Source organism: Triplophysa dalaica, chromosome 6 (assembly GCF_015846415.1).
Source record: "Triplophysa dalaica isolate WHDGS20190420 chromosome 6, ASM1584641v1, whole genome shotgun sequence".
NCBI lineage: Eukaryota > Metazoa > Chordata > Actinopteri > Cypriniformes > Nemacheilidae > Triplophysa > Triplophysa dalaica.
The window spans coordinates 18,206,642-18,222,465 of NC_079547.1; the positions used below are offsets into that span (position 1 = coordinate 18,206,642).

Below are 15,824 nucleotides of genomic sequence, written 5' to 3' on the forward strand. Positions count from 1 at the left end.
ATTGGTTCGATTATGTCCTAAAATGTTCACCGTCTTAAAATGTGCCAAATAAAGATATTAAAGGAAAACTGCCATTTAAATGGTGATACTGATTAATGCTGTTTTGTCATTTTATGCCTTTATGACTTTTCTTTGTAAACAAAATCACGGGAAATTTGAGGATAATGCTCATGCTATTACTTCATTATCATTATTGATGAAAAATGTCCTTTTTGCTGTAACAAAGCAAGTCGACATGAAACGCAGTCAAATGTCAAAGTATTTTTATAATAATTAAGTTTATGATAATCCAGTTAATTCAATCACAGTTGCCTTTTGCTTCAAGAACTTCTTTTACAAACTTTCCTGAGACATTATCTGCTCAATATTGCCATACAAACAAAATTGTGAGTTATGGTGTTGACTGATATTAGTTTTACAGGAGCTGCAGGTTTGGAAAAAACGTGTCTCATTCCAATAGTATGCTTGACACTCCACACCTAAAATTACACAGTTTATTTCAAGTAACAGCTCAAGGATTTAACAAATTCCCATGAGGGAACACAGAGAGTCATTCCGGGAGAAGCACTGCACAAATGAACAGCGGAAAATCCTGGCATTTCATTTGGCTGCTTTCAATAAAACTGGACATGAAAATAACCTTTAGAGCTTCAGATTCTCGTTCCACTCTTGGCCATAAAATATGATATTTTGTTAGGACTGTATGTAATCTAACAATGGCTCTACAGAAAAAATCGAGCTCGTCCTCAACCCAAAAAGCTCATTCACATGAAATCAATCTAAAGGTCAAGAGAAATTTCTGGACTTTGTTTGACAATAACATCAAGAACTATCATTGAGCAAAGCATAGAAGTTTTCTATCACATGTCTAGTGAAGTGTAAATGAGAGCGAGTTGGGAAAAACATGGGTACCTCTGGGCTGTGGTGGGCAGCATCTGTGCAGCTTAAAGCACAGGTTCTCTGTGCGCAGACTCTTGCCCTGCAGGTGCTCCAGAAGTTCCCTCATAGTGGGTCTGAACATATCTGTCCCAAACAGTCTGTAGCCCTGAGGACCTGCTTCGATCTGGAAGTTTTTATAGTGGGGAACAGGCCTTGATTCAGACAGTTCCATCTGAAAGAGAGAAGAGATATATCGAAGAGGAAAAAATATGAAAATTAAGCACAACAGAAATAAAGCGAAAGGCCCTATAAAAATAAAGTATGGGAAAAATTGTGAAGGCTATTTTAAAACGACAGTTGATTGAAAAATGTAGGGAGGTTGTTTGCTGATCGTGTTTGCTTTTGGGAAAGTTTGCTTTTGGTTGGGCATCTGAACATAACTGCAACCATCTTATACTTCTTTCATCATTTTGGGTGACCTTGCCCTCAAACACAACGTTGTCACGATGTAGCCCATCTTTTTATCAGGTTGTAACAACGTGATCTAAAGATTAATGTGGAGTGGAGTTGTCACAATGTGTCACAAAGTTATCTTTTACGGTGCCTTTGTGGCCAACATACACACACATCAAGGTGTGTGTCAACTCTGATTCATTAGAAGAATATGTGAGTATTGCTTTTCATTTCTGTCAGCAAAATAGATTAAAACTACTGAATTAATACAATTAAACAAGGTAATCATTATGTGGATTAAATGTGCGTTTTATGGTTTCTTTATAATTTATATATTTGTGTGACTTGCAGCTCAAATGCTTAAAAAAATGGTCATAACTGTTGTTTTGGGGGATTTTTTCCTCCAAAAAAAAGTCAAATATTTGCTTGTAAAATGCTATTCTTAGGTGACGCCTCTTTTTTCCCAGCTGTCTGGTCAAACGAAGTCTGCCGAGCTGTACAGTTAGGAATTTATTTTTAAAGAGATAGTTCACCGAAAAAAATAAATTCTGTCACTATTTAATCAGCCTCAGCTTGTTCCAAACCTGTATGAATTGACCTGTTCTGCTCCGCACAAAGGAAGATATTTTGAAGAATGTCAGTAACCAAACAGATCTCATTCCCCATTTACTGCCATTGTAGGGAAAATAAATACTATGGGAGTCAATGGGGGATGAGATCTGTTTGGTTACTGACATTCTTCCAGATATCTTGCTTAGTGTTTAGCAGAACAAAAAAATGTAGACAGATTTGGAACAACCTGAGGGTGAGTGAATAGTGACAGAATTTTTATTTTTGGGTGAACTTTCCCTTCAAATTATGATTAACTAAACCATACACAATTACTGTATAAGTTTCGTTTTTGGAAGTGTAATTTACCCTTTAAACTACCAAGTGTCCATGTTTTCATAATAAAGTGAAATTATATAACGTTGCATTGTTAGTCTTCAAAGTTTATACGGGTTGGTTATGATTATATTCTTTATTGTAAATGAACCGTATTCATGTACATATTCGTGTAACAACTCGATTTTAATATAAAAGTGTACTGTCTGACTGACAGGTGGTTTCTTTTAAACACTAATTTGCATCCATTGTGTAACCAAGAGGAGTTTGGCCAAATGTATATGACTAATAAAACAAGAGCAAGAGAAAAAGAGTCTATGTTTAGATTATGTAAATGTTTTTCCTAACTAGGCTGACATGCATGACACGAACACATTTTCTCTCAACAAGAGAGAGTGGCTCCATGATTTGCATTTGTACTACGGCTTCTATAAATGTTTACATTAGCAACGATACTCTTTGTTAAGAGTTTCGACAAACTTTTTAATGTTTTCACATGAAAATATTCAAAATGATCTGGAAAGTGAACAACTAGAAGCAGACCTTCTTAACTTCCTGTGGAGAACAACACAAAAGGATCTGTATGTTCAAAATGGGTCTTGAACAGGCAAATGAGGTTTTCAGTTTCCAAACGATCCATTGCACAAAATTTGCTTCATGATCATATGTAATTCAGATGTCCTATCCCAAAACGGTACACGGTACAACAGTGAACTCTTTCCTCTCATCACTACCTCTAACTTTGCTATTAAGGACCTCATTCTCTTCATGATTCCTGCCTGTTTGTGTTATTTTCATGAGTGCCTTTATGTGCGTGTACCTCAAAGCAGACAACAGTCATGATGATGTAATTGTAGTCTGTGCAACTCCAGCGCAGGATGTAGGTCCCTTCTTCATTCCCTTCCTGACGTAGTTTATGAATGGCATACTCAGTGCTACACAGAGAAAAAGGACACAACAAATTACAAAAAAATAAACAGGTTATGATATGAATATCATATCAAAATAAACACAATCTCATTTTGTCTCATATTGTCTGAGAAAATGATATTTTGTCCAGGTTTAAACCGAACCAGGCAATATTCATATATGGTCATACCAGATGGGTCCATGACATCCATTTTCTAAATTCTGGACCACAGATGAAGGTGCCACATCTGTGCATAGGTAATGATGGGCATCCACAGTCAGTCTGAAGTAACCATCCACCAGTGTAACAAAAGATAGAGCCGCATCTCGATATAATAGATCCATCTCCTGCAGAGAAATGAGCAGGATAATTCATTTTTTTAATCATTTTCCTACACGGAAGACTTATGAATCTTACGAGAACAAATCATCAGTTTTTAAAAATACTTTGTCTGATTAAAACTGGTTTGAAATAACCGAAATACCATGGTTTTATTGTCTTGTCTGTAAATGGTGACGCACGACTCCTTAATGACGATGTGGGTGATTTCGTAAAATTCAGCGAAAAGCGTCCAGCCGTTGATGCCGTCATTCTTTTTGTCATTTTTCTGCTTGCTGTCGTTCTTGTTCTTCTTCGATTTATTTTTCTCTTTGACAATCGAAAGAACCTGTTTAGAATGAAGACAAACAGAAAATTTGGATATGACTCAAACAAACCGTGATGCAAATTTTCCAAAACCTACTACTATTTTCTGAGGAAGCATTTCAAGATGGAAGATTGTGATTGTGAAAACGGGCACATGTGAATATTTATTTCATAGTCCTGAATGAAAAACACTTTCTTAGTGCTTAAGCTCCATTATTGACAGTCCATATGGGCTGTTTTTAGATATCGCATTACAACCGAAACAACACTAACATTACCAACAGGAAAGTACAAAAGTGAACCGACTTGTCTGGGTGCATTGTTAAGGTACAGTTCAATACTTGTTTGGGTTTGGTTTCACCAAATCCATTGGCATACCCTCAGAACACTTGAAATATAGGTCACGTAGAGTTATCTAATGATGACTAAACTTACAGGTAAGGACTTTCTCCAAGAGATCCCAGTGGTTCCAGATACTTGCACCTCATAGCCCATTCCATCCTCCCCCAAGGGAAGAGAGTGGGCCGGCGAGCCCTCGTTCTCTCCTGATACTTTGAGGTTTTTGGGCTGTACAGTCTCTCGCCCCAGGCCTTGGGTGAGTGTCTCGAGAGTGGACAGGTACTTCACCTTCAGGTCGTAGAGGGTGATGTTACTGTCCTGGATGGTCTTGCTGTTGAACTCATTTAAGAAGTTCTTGAACATGTTGTTGATTCGGATTCGCGTAAGAATGTTGCGCTGCTTGATGGTGCGGTTCAAACTCTCAGGAATGAAGCGTTTGTAGCTGTGGATGACAAGAACAGCAGCTTTATTGATTCACTGATTCCGTGTTGTACTGATTTAATGATTCTATAGTTTACTAATTCAGTGATTCAATGTGTTTTAACAATTCACTGATTCACTGATTCGATGTGTTTTACAAATACACTGATTCACTAAAGCACTCATTTTACATGTTTTACTAATACACTGATTCACTAAAGCACTCATTTTACATGTCTTACTAATATACTGATTCACTAAAGCACTCATTTTACATGTCTAACTAATATACTGATTCCATGAGTTTTACTGATTCACTGATTCGATGTGTTTTACAAATACACTGATTCACTAAAGCACTCATTTTACATGTTTTACTAATACACTGATTCACTAAAGCACTCATTTTACATGTCTTACTAATATACTGATTCCATGAGTTTTACTGATTCACTGATTCGATGTGTTGTACAAATACACTGATTCACTAAAGCACTCATTTTACATGTTTTACTAATACACTGATTCACTAAAGCACTCATTTTACATGTCTTACTAATATACTGATTCCATGAGTTTTACTGATTCACTGATTCGATGTGTTTTACAAATACATTGATTCACTAAAGCACTCATTTTACATGTTTTACTAATACACTGATTCACTAAAGCACTCATTTTACATGTCTTACTAATACACTGATTCACTAAAGCACTCATTTTACATGTCTTACTAATATACTGATTCCATGAGTTTTACTGATTCACTGATTCCATGTGTTTTACTAATACACTGATTCACTAAAGCACTCATTTTACATGTTTTACTAATACACTGATTCACTAAAGCACTCATTTTACATGTCTTACTAATATACTGATTCCATGAGTTTTACTGATTCACTGATTCCAGGTGTTTTACTAATACACTGATTCACTAAAGCACTCATTTTACATGTTTTACTAATATACTGATTCACTAAAGCACTCATTTTACATGTCTTACTAATATACTGATTTCATGAGTTTTACTGATTCACTGATTCCATGTGTTTTACTAATACACTGATTCACTAAAGCACTCATTTTACATGTTTTACTAATACACTGATTCACTAAAGCACTCATTTTACATGTCTTACTAATATACTGATTCCATGAGTTTTACTGATTCACTGATTCCATGTGTTTTACTAATACACTGATTCACTAAAGCACTCATTTTACATGTCTTACTAATATACTGATTCCATGAGTTTTACTGATTCACTGATTCCATGTGTTTTACTAATACACTGATTCACTAAAGCACTCATTTTACATGTCTTACTAATATACTGATTCCATGAGTTTTACTGATTCACTGATTCGATGTGTTTTACTAATACACTGATTCACTAAAGCACTCATTTTACATGTTTTACTAATACACTGATTCACTAAAGCACTCATTTTACATGTCTTACTAATATACTGATTCCATGAGTTTTACTGATTCACTGATTCCATGTGTTTTACTAATACACTGATTCACTAAAGCACTCATTTTACATGTCTTACTAATACACTGTATCACTAAAGCACTCATTTTACATGTCTTACTAATACACTGAATCACTAAAGCACTCATTTTACATGTCTTACTAATACACTGAATCACTAAAGCACTCATTTTACATGTCTTACTAATACACTGATTCACTAAAGCACTCATTTTACATGTCTTACTGATTCCTTGTTTTTAGTTAGTCACTGATTTCATTAATTTTATTAAGTCACTATTTCATGTGTTTTACTGATTCTCTGATGGCTTAGCACCACTACCAATTCCTTCTTTCCTTACATCATTATCAACGTACATGTAAGCCTGGCTTGTGCACTGAACCTAAACTGTGTTTTGTATTGTTGCATCGACCTGTCACCATAGACATTGTTAATCTTAAAGTACCTCCATTCTGCTGCAGGTGATGCTTTTGTGAGGGAGTGTTTAGGCAACAGATGTTGTACGTATGTTGCGTGATACGAGATGATGGTATTGCAGTATTTATTATGAGTGTCAGTATACAAATACAACATCTGATGCATCCCTCGCACATTAACCACTTGGACACTTAAGCCATTTTTATTGAAAATGTAATAGTTTAAATTCTGATATTTCTAGAAACAATTTTGCAGCACCGTACTATGAAGCATAAAATCTACAAATCGTGTGTATGGGTCACCTGCTCTCAGCTCCGGCTCCTGACAGGGGCAGATTATTGCCCTTGGCATGATGGGTAATAGCCAAAACGGCCATTCCCAAACACTCGTTCTCTATCTCATGATGTTCCCCCTCGGTCTGGGTATTACGCACGGGAGCCAGACCCCTCAAAAAATCATACTGACCCTATAACAGATCAAAGCACATATTGAAATGACATGATTTTTATGATAGCGTGCAGCACACAAGCACAACACGCAGATAACAGACATAATGTTGTGTGATTCTGTTGCACTGTTACAATAAAGACATTAAAATATCACTCTACAAACGGGAACAACAGATTCTATTATAATATATCAGAGGTGTTTTGAATAGCCATAAAGCCAAAAACCCCCTGCAGGTCACAATAGACTATAATAATCTTGTTTATTTCAAAGATGCAATAATAATGGCTTTCATAACAGTGAAAGCGCTTTTCAGATCCGCCCTGAAATTACCTGTGCAAACAGGTAGTCGAGAGACGCGGCATCAAGCAAAGGTGTCCCCTCGGGCCCCTTCTGAGAGGTTAAACTGCCTTTCTGCTTACTGAGAGAATGTCTCCAAACTGGAGACTCTGATTCGCTGGTCCCGTGCCAGTTTGTGAAATAAAACCTGTGTTAACAATGCAAAAGATCACATTCGTTTAAATACATGGTTTTGCCAACAGGTTTACATTATCATAAATGCATGCACAAAACCATGATGACAACGCCTGATACGGTAGATAAACATGTCAACCGTAACATACATGATCACTACAAAAGTAAATAACATATGGTGCACAGGGTACACGCATTACCATACCCTTAGTCAACAACAGCTAGAGAAGCGGAACTACAGCACCCTGCTGCCACGCGAGCGAGAGCTCATTGTAAACAGGAAGTCATATTTGTGAGAAAAGACTGCTCTATGCCACAGAGGGAAAGAGCAAGAGTACAAAGGTTGACCATAACCTGTTTGTGTGCACAACAGGTAAAGCTTTACACAGGGAGACGGCGGTTCTGTTTCACCGCTGGTTTTGAATACAGTAATCAACTTTTATCTTAGTTTCATTGTCAGAAAGGGGAAGTTAAGGGGATTCGAATTGAACTTTGCAAATGTTTGAAACTGTTGGAGGACAGAAACACTTCTGTTTTGTTTTACTTTTTGGAGTTTGTTACAGGGCAAAAACTGCTCCTTAATTCGTTTTTCATATTCCAGACCAGAGCAGTATGACAACTGATTTTTGTACCAATGTTTGTTTTTTACATTAAAGTAAAGAGAATTAACTGGACAGTTCAGCCAAAAAATACAATTCTGTCATCATTCACTCACCCTTACGTTGTTCCAAATCTACATAAATTTCTCTGTTTTAATGAACATAGAGAATGATATTTGGAAGAACACTTGTAGCCAAACAGTTCTTGGCCACCATTGCCTACCAGAGTAGGAAAAATGACAACCGAAGTTAAAAGTGCCCCAGAGATGTTTGCATTCCTACATTCTTCAAAATATCTTCTTTAGTGTTCAACAGAATGAAGTTTAGAAAAAATAATTTTCTCTACTATGGTAGTCAATGGTGGCATAGAACAGCTTGGTTACAAGCATACCTCCAAATATCTTTTTATGTGTTCATCAGAACAAAGAAATTTGTGCAGATTTGGAACAACTTGAGGGTAAGAGTTTTTTCGATGAACTGTTCCTTTAATGCAAAATTGTACCACAATAAGTTAGTGTAGAGGTAAATTTCTTTTCCAATTCAAGCTTATTATTAAAAATAAAATAAGTAACCCAATGCATGTTGATTCTCCTGATAAGAAAACACTGCACCACTACCAAAATATTACATTGTTTGAGATGTTTAAGGTGGGACTATCCGTTTGTTCAGCCAATGGAAGGTGGGGAAGTATTTGGGAAATACAATATTTTCCTATTTCATTTGGTGCCGTTAAATCACATCACCATTCTGCAAATTATAATTTGCATTTCTTTCCCAACAAGTTAGATTCATCCCGATGACTTTCAATTTTCAGTATTCAGACTGTGAGCTCTCACCTCATCCGGTAGTGCAGTCTGATGCTGGTCTCCTCTGTGATCTTAAAGACATGGTTGGGAGCGTACCAGAGATCCTGGCTCTCTTCATACAGCGCAAACAAGTTATGGCACAGAGGCGAGATGTCTGGGGAAAGAAGATCAGAATGAGTTCACGACTTAAAAATGTTTCTCTTTTGCTTTCATTTGAGTTTCAAACACATCCCCCACGATGCCTGAGAGGAAGCGATTACAGCTTAAAGGTTACTTTTGTATGTAAGAAATAGGTTTGAGCATTGGTTAAAGCATGATTTAAATATGGCTTGAAAGTAAATAGTCCTTGTGTATCAGAAACATTTGTTTTGCACAAATTCTACATTCAAGTAAAGGATAAATGCGCAATTTATGTAGCAGAACAAACAACAGGAAAGTGTCTTGAAGTATTGATAACCACAGACGTTATTTAGCAAAATCTAAATACTAAAATCTAAATGGATCCAGAATCTTACCCGTTACCCGTACCCGTTCTCTTCTAAATTTGTTTACAATCCGAAGAGAAAAGAGGAAAAAACAAACAAACAAACGAGATAAATGATTTTTAGAGCCATAACATTTATATTTGTTTGAACCTGATGCACAAAATCTCTTGCGGAAAAATAAGTTACAGGACAAAGCTTGAGGAATTGTGAATCATAACTAACTGAAAGTTAACAGTGTGACTAAACAAAAATCATAAAAAAAAATGAAATTAATCCAGATTATGCATTTGGCAGATGATTTCCTCCAAAACAACTTTTTTTTGTAAATTGATTACTTATAAAACAGTTTTCTCTGGAAATCGAACTTGTGACCTGTGCGCTGCTAGCACAACGCTCTACCAAGTGAGCTAAAGGAATGCCTGATTCATCATTCAAGCCTTTAGAAACTTTCGGTTTTATTTAATAGCTCTTTAAATGAGAAACTGTGACTTTCAGTAGCAAACTGCAGAGTGTAAAACCAAGTTCCTCTACAGCTGCCTTCTTGTGTAATAAACTTCCCTTTCCTCTCACTGTCCAGGCCAGTTTTTGATCTTGGCTGTAACTTTGAGGAAATTCCAGACATGACATTTTAACCCAGCAGCCATTTTGTGCCTGGGTATTGATCGAGAGCCAAGCAGACAGATACGCTGTTCCACTGTGGGATAAAAGGGGATGGACAGGGACACTATGGTTAGCCGCAGAGCACATCACCCTCAGGTCAATGCTCTCACATTCAACATCCATGTCACATGATGACACGACAGTAAAACCCCTTTAAAAGTTCCTCTTTTACGTTCTGTGAAATACTGATGGTACAAATCCCTCATTCTTTGGTATGGCACATAACATATTGAAAATGGTTTATTTTTGAAGCTCATTTCCCTTCCCATGCTGGGTGCAAATTGTTTTTAAAGGGTTAGTTCATCTCAAAATTAAAATTAATCCTTGCCATGACATCCTAAATGTATTTGACTTTCTATCTTCAGTTGAACATAAAGTATGCATTTATAAGAAAATAATCTATAGATAATGTAGATCCAAAATAGATTTTGATGCACTTCGCGGAGGCAACCACCCTCCATTTTTTTACATTAAATGTTGCCCTAAACATTATTGGAAAATCTTCTGAAGCAACCTTTCAATTTTTTAATTTAGTTCAAGGCACTCAAATTATAGTGATAAACAGAATTAAAATAAAGATAAAATAAAAATTTATCTCATATAGCAACATAAAAAATCAATAATAACATGAGAAAATCACATAAATAGCTAAAAATGTAAATAAAATTGACATAAAAACCAAAAAGCTAAGAATAAAAGCTTACTTAAAATAATAATTCAACGGAATACAACTTAAAACATAACTATAATAACTCTGCTTAAAAATCGCATTGATCAATAATCAATAACATTTTCAAGCTATCGACATTAAACTTTCCGTTTAGCTAAATAAAATATTAATTGCCATAACTACAAACTTCCTATCAGCATTGAGAGACACCAATAGGTATTCCAATTAGAACTTTTGTCAATTTTATTATTGCCTATAATTATTCTTAATATTTATGTAATTAATACATTATTATTATAATTACTCCAATTATTAAAAACTTCCCAAATTAGGTTTTTTTCACTGCCGAGGTATGAGCTTTGTATAGGTAACTTAAGTAGATTTTGAAGGTCACTTTTTTCTATTTAAATTACATAAAAACAACACAGTGAAAAGCTGTCAATTTATCTAACTATAGAATTAAGATCACTCAAATTAAATATTTAGATTAGCTACACATTTAACACTCACCTCTGCAAAAACAGACTACAGATATCAGACTCCTACAAATCAATACACTATCATCAGAGTAAGTAATCCTACAAAAAGCCCAGAAAAAATGTGATATTCACTAGAAGCATATTTTTTAGGCCTATTTTGGTCTTGGGTAAATTCCGATCCTGCTTTACTCAAACCCGTTCGCTCTGTATGATGAAATGATAGTCACAGTGTATGTCCTGAGGGATACATTAGACCAGCGGTTCTCAATCCTAGTCCTCGCGCCCCCCCGCTCTGCATATTTTGTATGCTTCTCCTACCGCTTCGGAGGTTTGTTCAATACGCCCGCAAGAGCCCTGCGAAGTTAACATTAGTACATATTCTGCCATAATTCCAGTTCGAAATGGGCATAATGTTGTGCAAATCTCAAGATCACGGTTAAAAAAATCTAATATCTTCCGTTGTAGGTTTTGTCTGTGCGAAGACAGTGCAGGCAGTAGTGTTGTGTTCTTAAGTTAACGTCAGCCGATTTCCTGCGTGAAGGGATTAGAGAGCAATGAACACAGTTCAGGGAACACATCAATGGGAACGCGGTTCATTCATTGAGCTCTCTTCTAGTGAGCTAGAGATTTAAATCAGGTGTGTTAAACAAGAGAGATACAAAAAACATGCAGAGCGGGGGGATGGGGGGCGCGCGAGGACCAGGGTTGAGAACCGCTGCATTAGACAGTGGAATGTTTCAGTGGTCTAAATGTTCAGCCATCGTATGACGATAACTTACGGCATTTCTTGGCAGCCTCTGTGCAGATGTCCTCCGCAGTGTGGCAGTCTTTGAAGTATTCAAGCTGATGTGTGTCGGGCAGGTAGAAGTGGATTTCCAGTCCTTTCATGACGGCTGGGACGGTCATCTCCCCCTTCCTCTGTTTTTTCATCTTCCCACACAGTTGCCTGCCCAGCTCCATGACTGCTAGTTTTGGCATCAAGACACTGCAGGTAAACAAGAGAGAACAGCAAGCTTTAGTGTTACACTATAGGTCCTAGAGGTAACTTTGCTTAAAACAACATATAAATAATGCAATTTTGCATTATATGCGTATAATCCTTTTCACACAGCCAATCAACCATCAATGTTGTGACATCATAGGCCATTAGACATGTTCTTGTTAACAGTGTCTTATTTGACACGCATTAATTCAGTCTGGGCTATATTTTAATTTAAATATTCTGAGCACATCTCCTCTGTCCACCGTGACAAAGGCAAGCCCTGACCCAAGCTAAATCCTTCATTACTTCAACAATAGGAATTAACCGAAGTAAAACACTTGATGTTCTCTCAACAGGTGCTCTCACACGGAGCAAATTATTTCATCTGTCATCCTAGGAAGAACAAGGGGGAGGGTAAAATGAACGTCTTTCGCATCTGAATCAGATGGTTTTTACTCATTGGATCTCCTTTCAGATTTACCACATACGCCTGATAGGGGTAGGCATGCAGGTCAGAACGTGTTAGGATGCTAAGATCCCTGCAGACTTGTGAAATGACTTTCCAGAGATGAATGAATAAAATACATTGTAGTGATTATATCACAAAAATTTAATTTAAACACGTGAATGGGCAAATGTGTTATTAGGAAATTTAGGGAATGAAAAAACAAGTCAGAAATTTGGCTACGTGAAATACTATCATCATCATGTACTCCATAGAACTACATTGACTTCATTAGTCCTGGCCCGCATCCCAAGGGCTTCTAGTTCCCTGAACAGTGAGTCAGTATCTGGGATTGAGGTATTTTCTGGTATTAAACTTTTGAAATATGAGATAAAAAATGGAAAACGTAAGAATCCGTTCCAAATGAAACTACAATTATGGTAAGCATTCACAAAGCCTTGCTTAAACTCTCATGACTTCCTGTCAGTGGTCAGAAAGAGCTTTTGTTTTTGTTGCAATTCATGCTCAGAAATGTCTTTAACCTCTCTGTTCTTAATTTACAACAGACGAACACAATCTAAGTCACGTTTGTGACTTAAAAATATGCCTTTAATGAGTCCATGACAAAAGCCGTCCTAAACCATCCTGGATAATCGGAGAAAGGATTGAGTCTGACAATATCCAAGATGTCAGTACGTTCCTCCACCTGCTTCTGTGCAAAACACAATGTCTTTCTTCTGTTTACTTGCCGGCGACCTCACTTCCTGAGGTGCTGACATGCAGTTTGCTGATAAAGTCACAGTTAACACTGTTTCTTCACAGCTTTAGACCCTGTGACTGTTCCGCCAGTAGACCACTCATGTATGTCGAGTGCGGTAACCTGATGTAACTGCTTTATCATGTTTGCAAACTATTTCTAGCAAAGTACAAACTTTTTTTGCAAAGGAGCCTAAAATAGAGGCAAGTATATTGAATAGTTTTAATGGAGAGTTTTCTGTATTAGAGTGCATTCTATGTCATTGTGGTTCTTGTTATGCATAGACACTTAAAATACAAAAGTAAATTATGTTTTTTATGTATATCCTTATTGATAATGTAGGACAAAGTTTACTAACTGCAAAAATCTAAACTTCCCAAAGTGAATCATACTGTGATGATAATGACATTTGACTATATTTTAGTTTACATACAATTGTTCATTGATGCTGTAATATACCACAAGGTAAATAAATTAATCGCTACATATTTGCATTGCTTTCAAGTAAAAATGTTAAAACGATTACCATTAAACATTCGTTATGGAACAGATAATACATTTTGAGTTGATATCAATATATCAAACGTTGTGCATGATATGAAACTGTGCAAGCCAACAACTAAGAAGAAACTGTAAGTTATTAATACAAAGTAAACAATACTACTGAAATCATGATCGCAACTCATAATAAACATCTAAATCATGTAAAATTCCTTTAAATATCCCTTCACAAAATAATACTAAATTTTTATGTATAATATACAGAAACCTAAGATCTCGCTGCCTTGTTTTGACACATAAGGAGGCAAATAATGACTTGACTGTTGCATCCTTTAACAGAAAGTGCCTCATGCACTGAAATGTGATGTTTTAAACCATTCAGGACTTTTTCTTGTCATGAAAACGTCATTGGTCCATAACGACATGAACTGTTTCAGAATAACATATAGTACAACGCGTTTTATTCTAAAGGGAAATTCCACTCGCAGCGTACATTGACGGACAAGTCAGGAACACAGTAACCTTTCTCAATTTCTCACTACCCTGGGCAATAATATGACTAATTCCATCCAAGGATTTGTTTGTATGTTTTCTTAAATTTCGTCTGGGGGTTAGGGTAGAAAACTGTTGTTTTTAATAAGTAGGGAACATCAGGATGAGATCTAACAGGCGGAACCAAATTGATGTCAATACTCATGAATCATTTTTATTTCACTATGTTTTTATCAGTATGAAACTATGAAAGTAATCTTCACAGGATATAGGAGAGACATTAATAACAGTACTTTTTTGGCGGCCAGCACAGAAATTTCATAGGGATTTCCCACCAAAGCAGCTTCTATGGGAACTAAACATTCGGCCGTTTTCATCAATGTCTGGTCATCGGATGACATAAACAATAATTTAGTATTGTCAAGTAGCTAGTCGTGGTTTTCACGTGTTTCTCTGATATTTAACTTGGAAATAGTTGAGTTGTAGTGGAGAGAAAGGGAAATTGAGCTTTCCATTTTCTAACTGATGTCATCTGAATTTAATATCAAGATTTTCTTCCACCTATTACGACTGTGTCCATCATTTTAATCAATCAGACAGAATGTGATCTGGTCACAGTCACTAAATTCCTTAAATTCAGCATATATAAAAATAAACTTCATAATTAAATATTATAAGCCTAAGCCATTTACATTTACTTATTTCTGGCCGTTTAAATCATTAAATCCATATTTCTAATCTAAGCTTGAACTGCAAATACGTATTTATTACCCAGTGAGTCGTTATCTGTGTGTACAGAGTGGTACATTTTTATTGACAAAACTGCAGTCACAGCGGCAGCAACAAGTTTAACCATTTAACAACCGTACAAATCGACAAATAAATCAAATGTTCATCTTCTCAAGACAATGTCATTGGCATCGTCAACAAAACAACACAACAAAATAAAGACTCTGGTCGTTCTGATGTGCTAAAATGATTGCTAACTTTCATGGAGAATACAACTAGCATGAATTTACGTGATCAGTCCATTTACACGTTTAGAGAGCCATTCATTTTTTTAACACTAAATACTGACGAATTTCGACTGATTTGGTTGTGTACGTGTGCTTTGACAAGTTTCTTCTATCCCGCACAGATCGACATATTAACCAGCAAGCATAACGTTACACAAACTTATGTTATAGCGCCTCACAACGCGATTGCTCAGTGACATAGCACATAAAACAGCAGACACACATGTAATCGTTCCACAAAAGATTTACACACATTTAAGTTAGTATTATGAAGAGTTACGGCCCTCGCCCTTACCTCGCCAGGCAAAGCTACTTCCGTTAAATTTCGGTCATTACAGACGTCTGAACACTTCCTCACGGTGTTTCGTCGATTTTAATCGCACTCGATTAATTCCCACACGTTCTCTTGGTAGTAATAGATTAATTTTACGTGATAAAACATCAAAACAAACTTCAACTCGACGCAGCGCAAACCGTGCCTAAGTCTTCATGATCAACTAACCTTTCCTGTCAAGCGACGACCACATTCCCGAAAATAGGGTAACATCGAGCTTTGTCAC

The 15,824-nt window shown here is 36.3% G+C and overlaps 1 protein-coding gene across 1 annotated transcript in view; it reads right to left on the minus strand.

Annotated features, from left to right (window-relative positions):
- jak1 (Janus kinase 1) overlaps positions 1-15,786 on the minus strand; it is a 26,976-nt gene extending 11,190 nt beyond the window's left edge. Inside the window, exons 1-10 of the mRNA XM_056750712.1 lie at positions 15,560-15,786; positions 11,851-12,056; positions 8,808-8,931; positions 7,232-7,385; positions 6,754-6,917; positions 4,208-4,553; positions 3,612-3,794; positions 3,317-3,474; positions 3,038-3,152; positions 913-1,111 (exon numbers count right to left, since the gene is read on the minus strand). Of these exons, the coding sequence (XP_056606690.1) occupies positions 913-1,111; positions 3,038-3,152; positions 3,317-3,474; positions 3,612-3,794; positions 4,208-4,553; positions 6,754-6,917; positions 7,232-7,385; positions 8,808-8,931; positions 11,851-12,049 (1,642 nt within the window). The 5' untranslated portion in view covers positions 12,050-12,056; positions 15,560-15,786. The remainder of the gene's footprint in view (positions 1-912; positions 1,112-3,037; positions 3,153-3,316; positions 3,475-3,611; positions 3,795-4,207; positions 4,554-6,753; positions 6,918-7,231; positions 7,386-8,807; positions 8,932-11,850; positions 12,057-15,559) is intronic.
- Between the last annotated feature and the right edge of the window lie 38 nt (positions 15,787-15,824).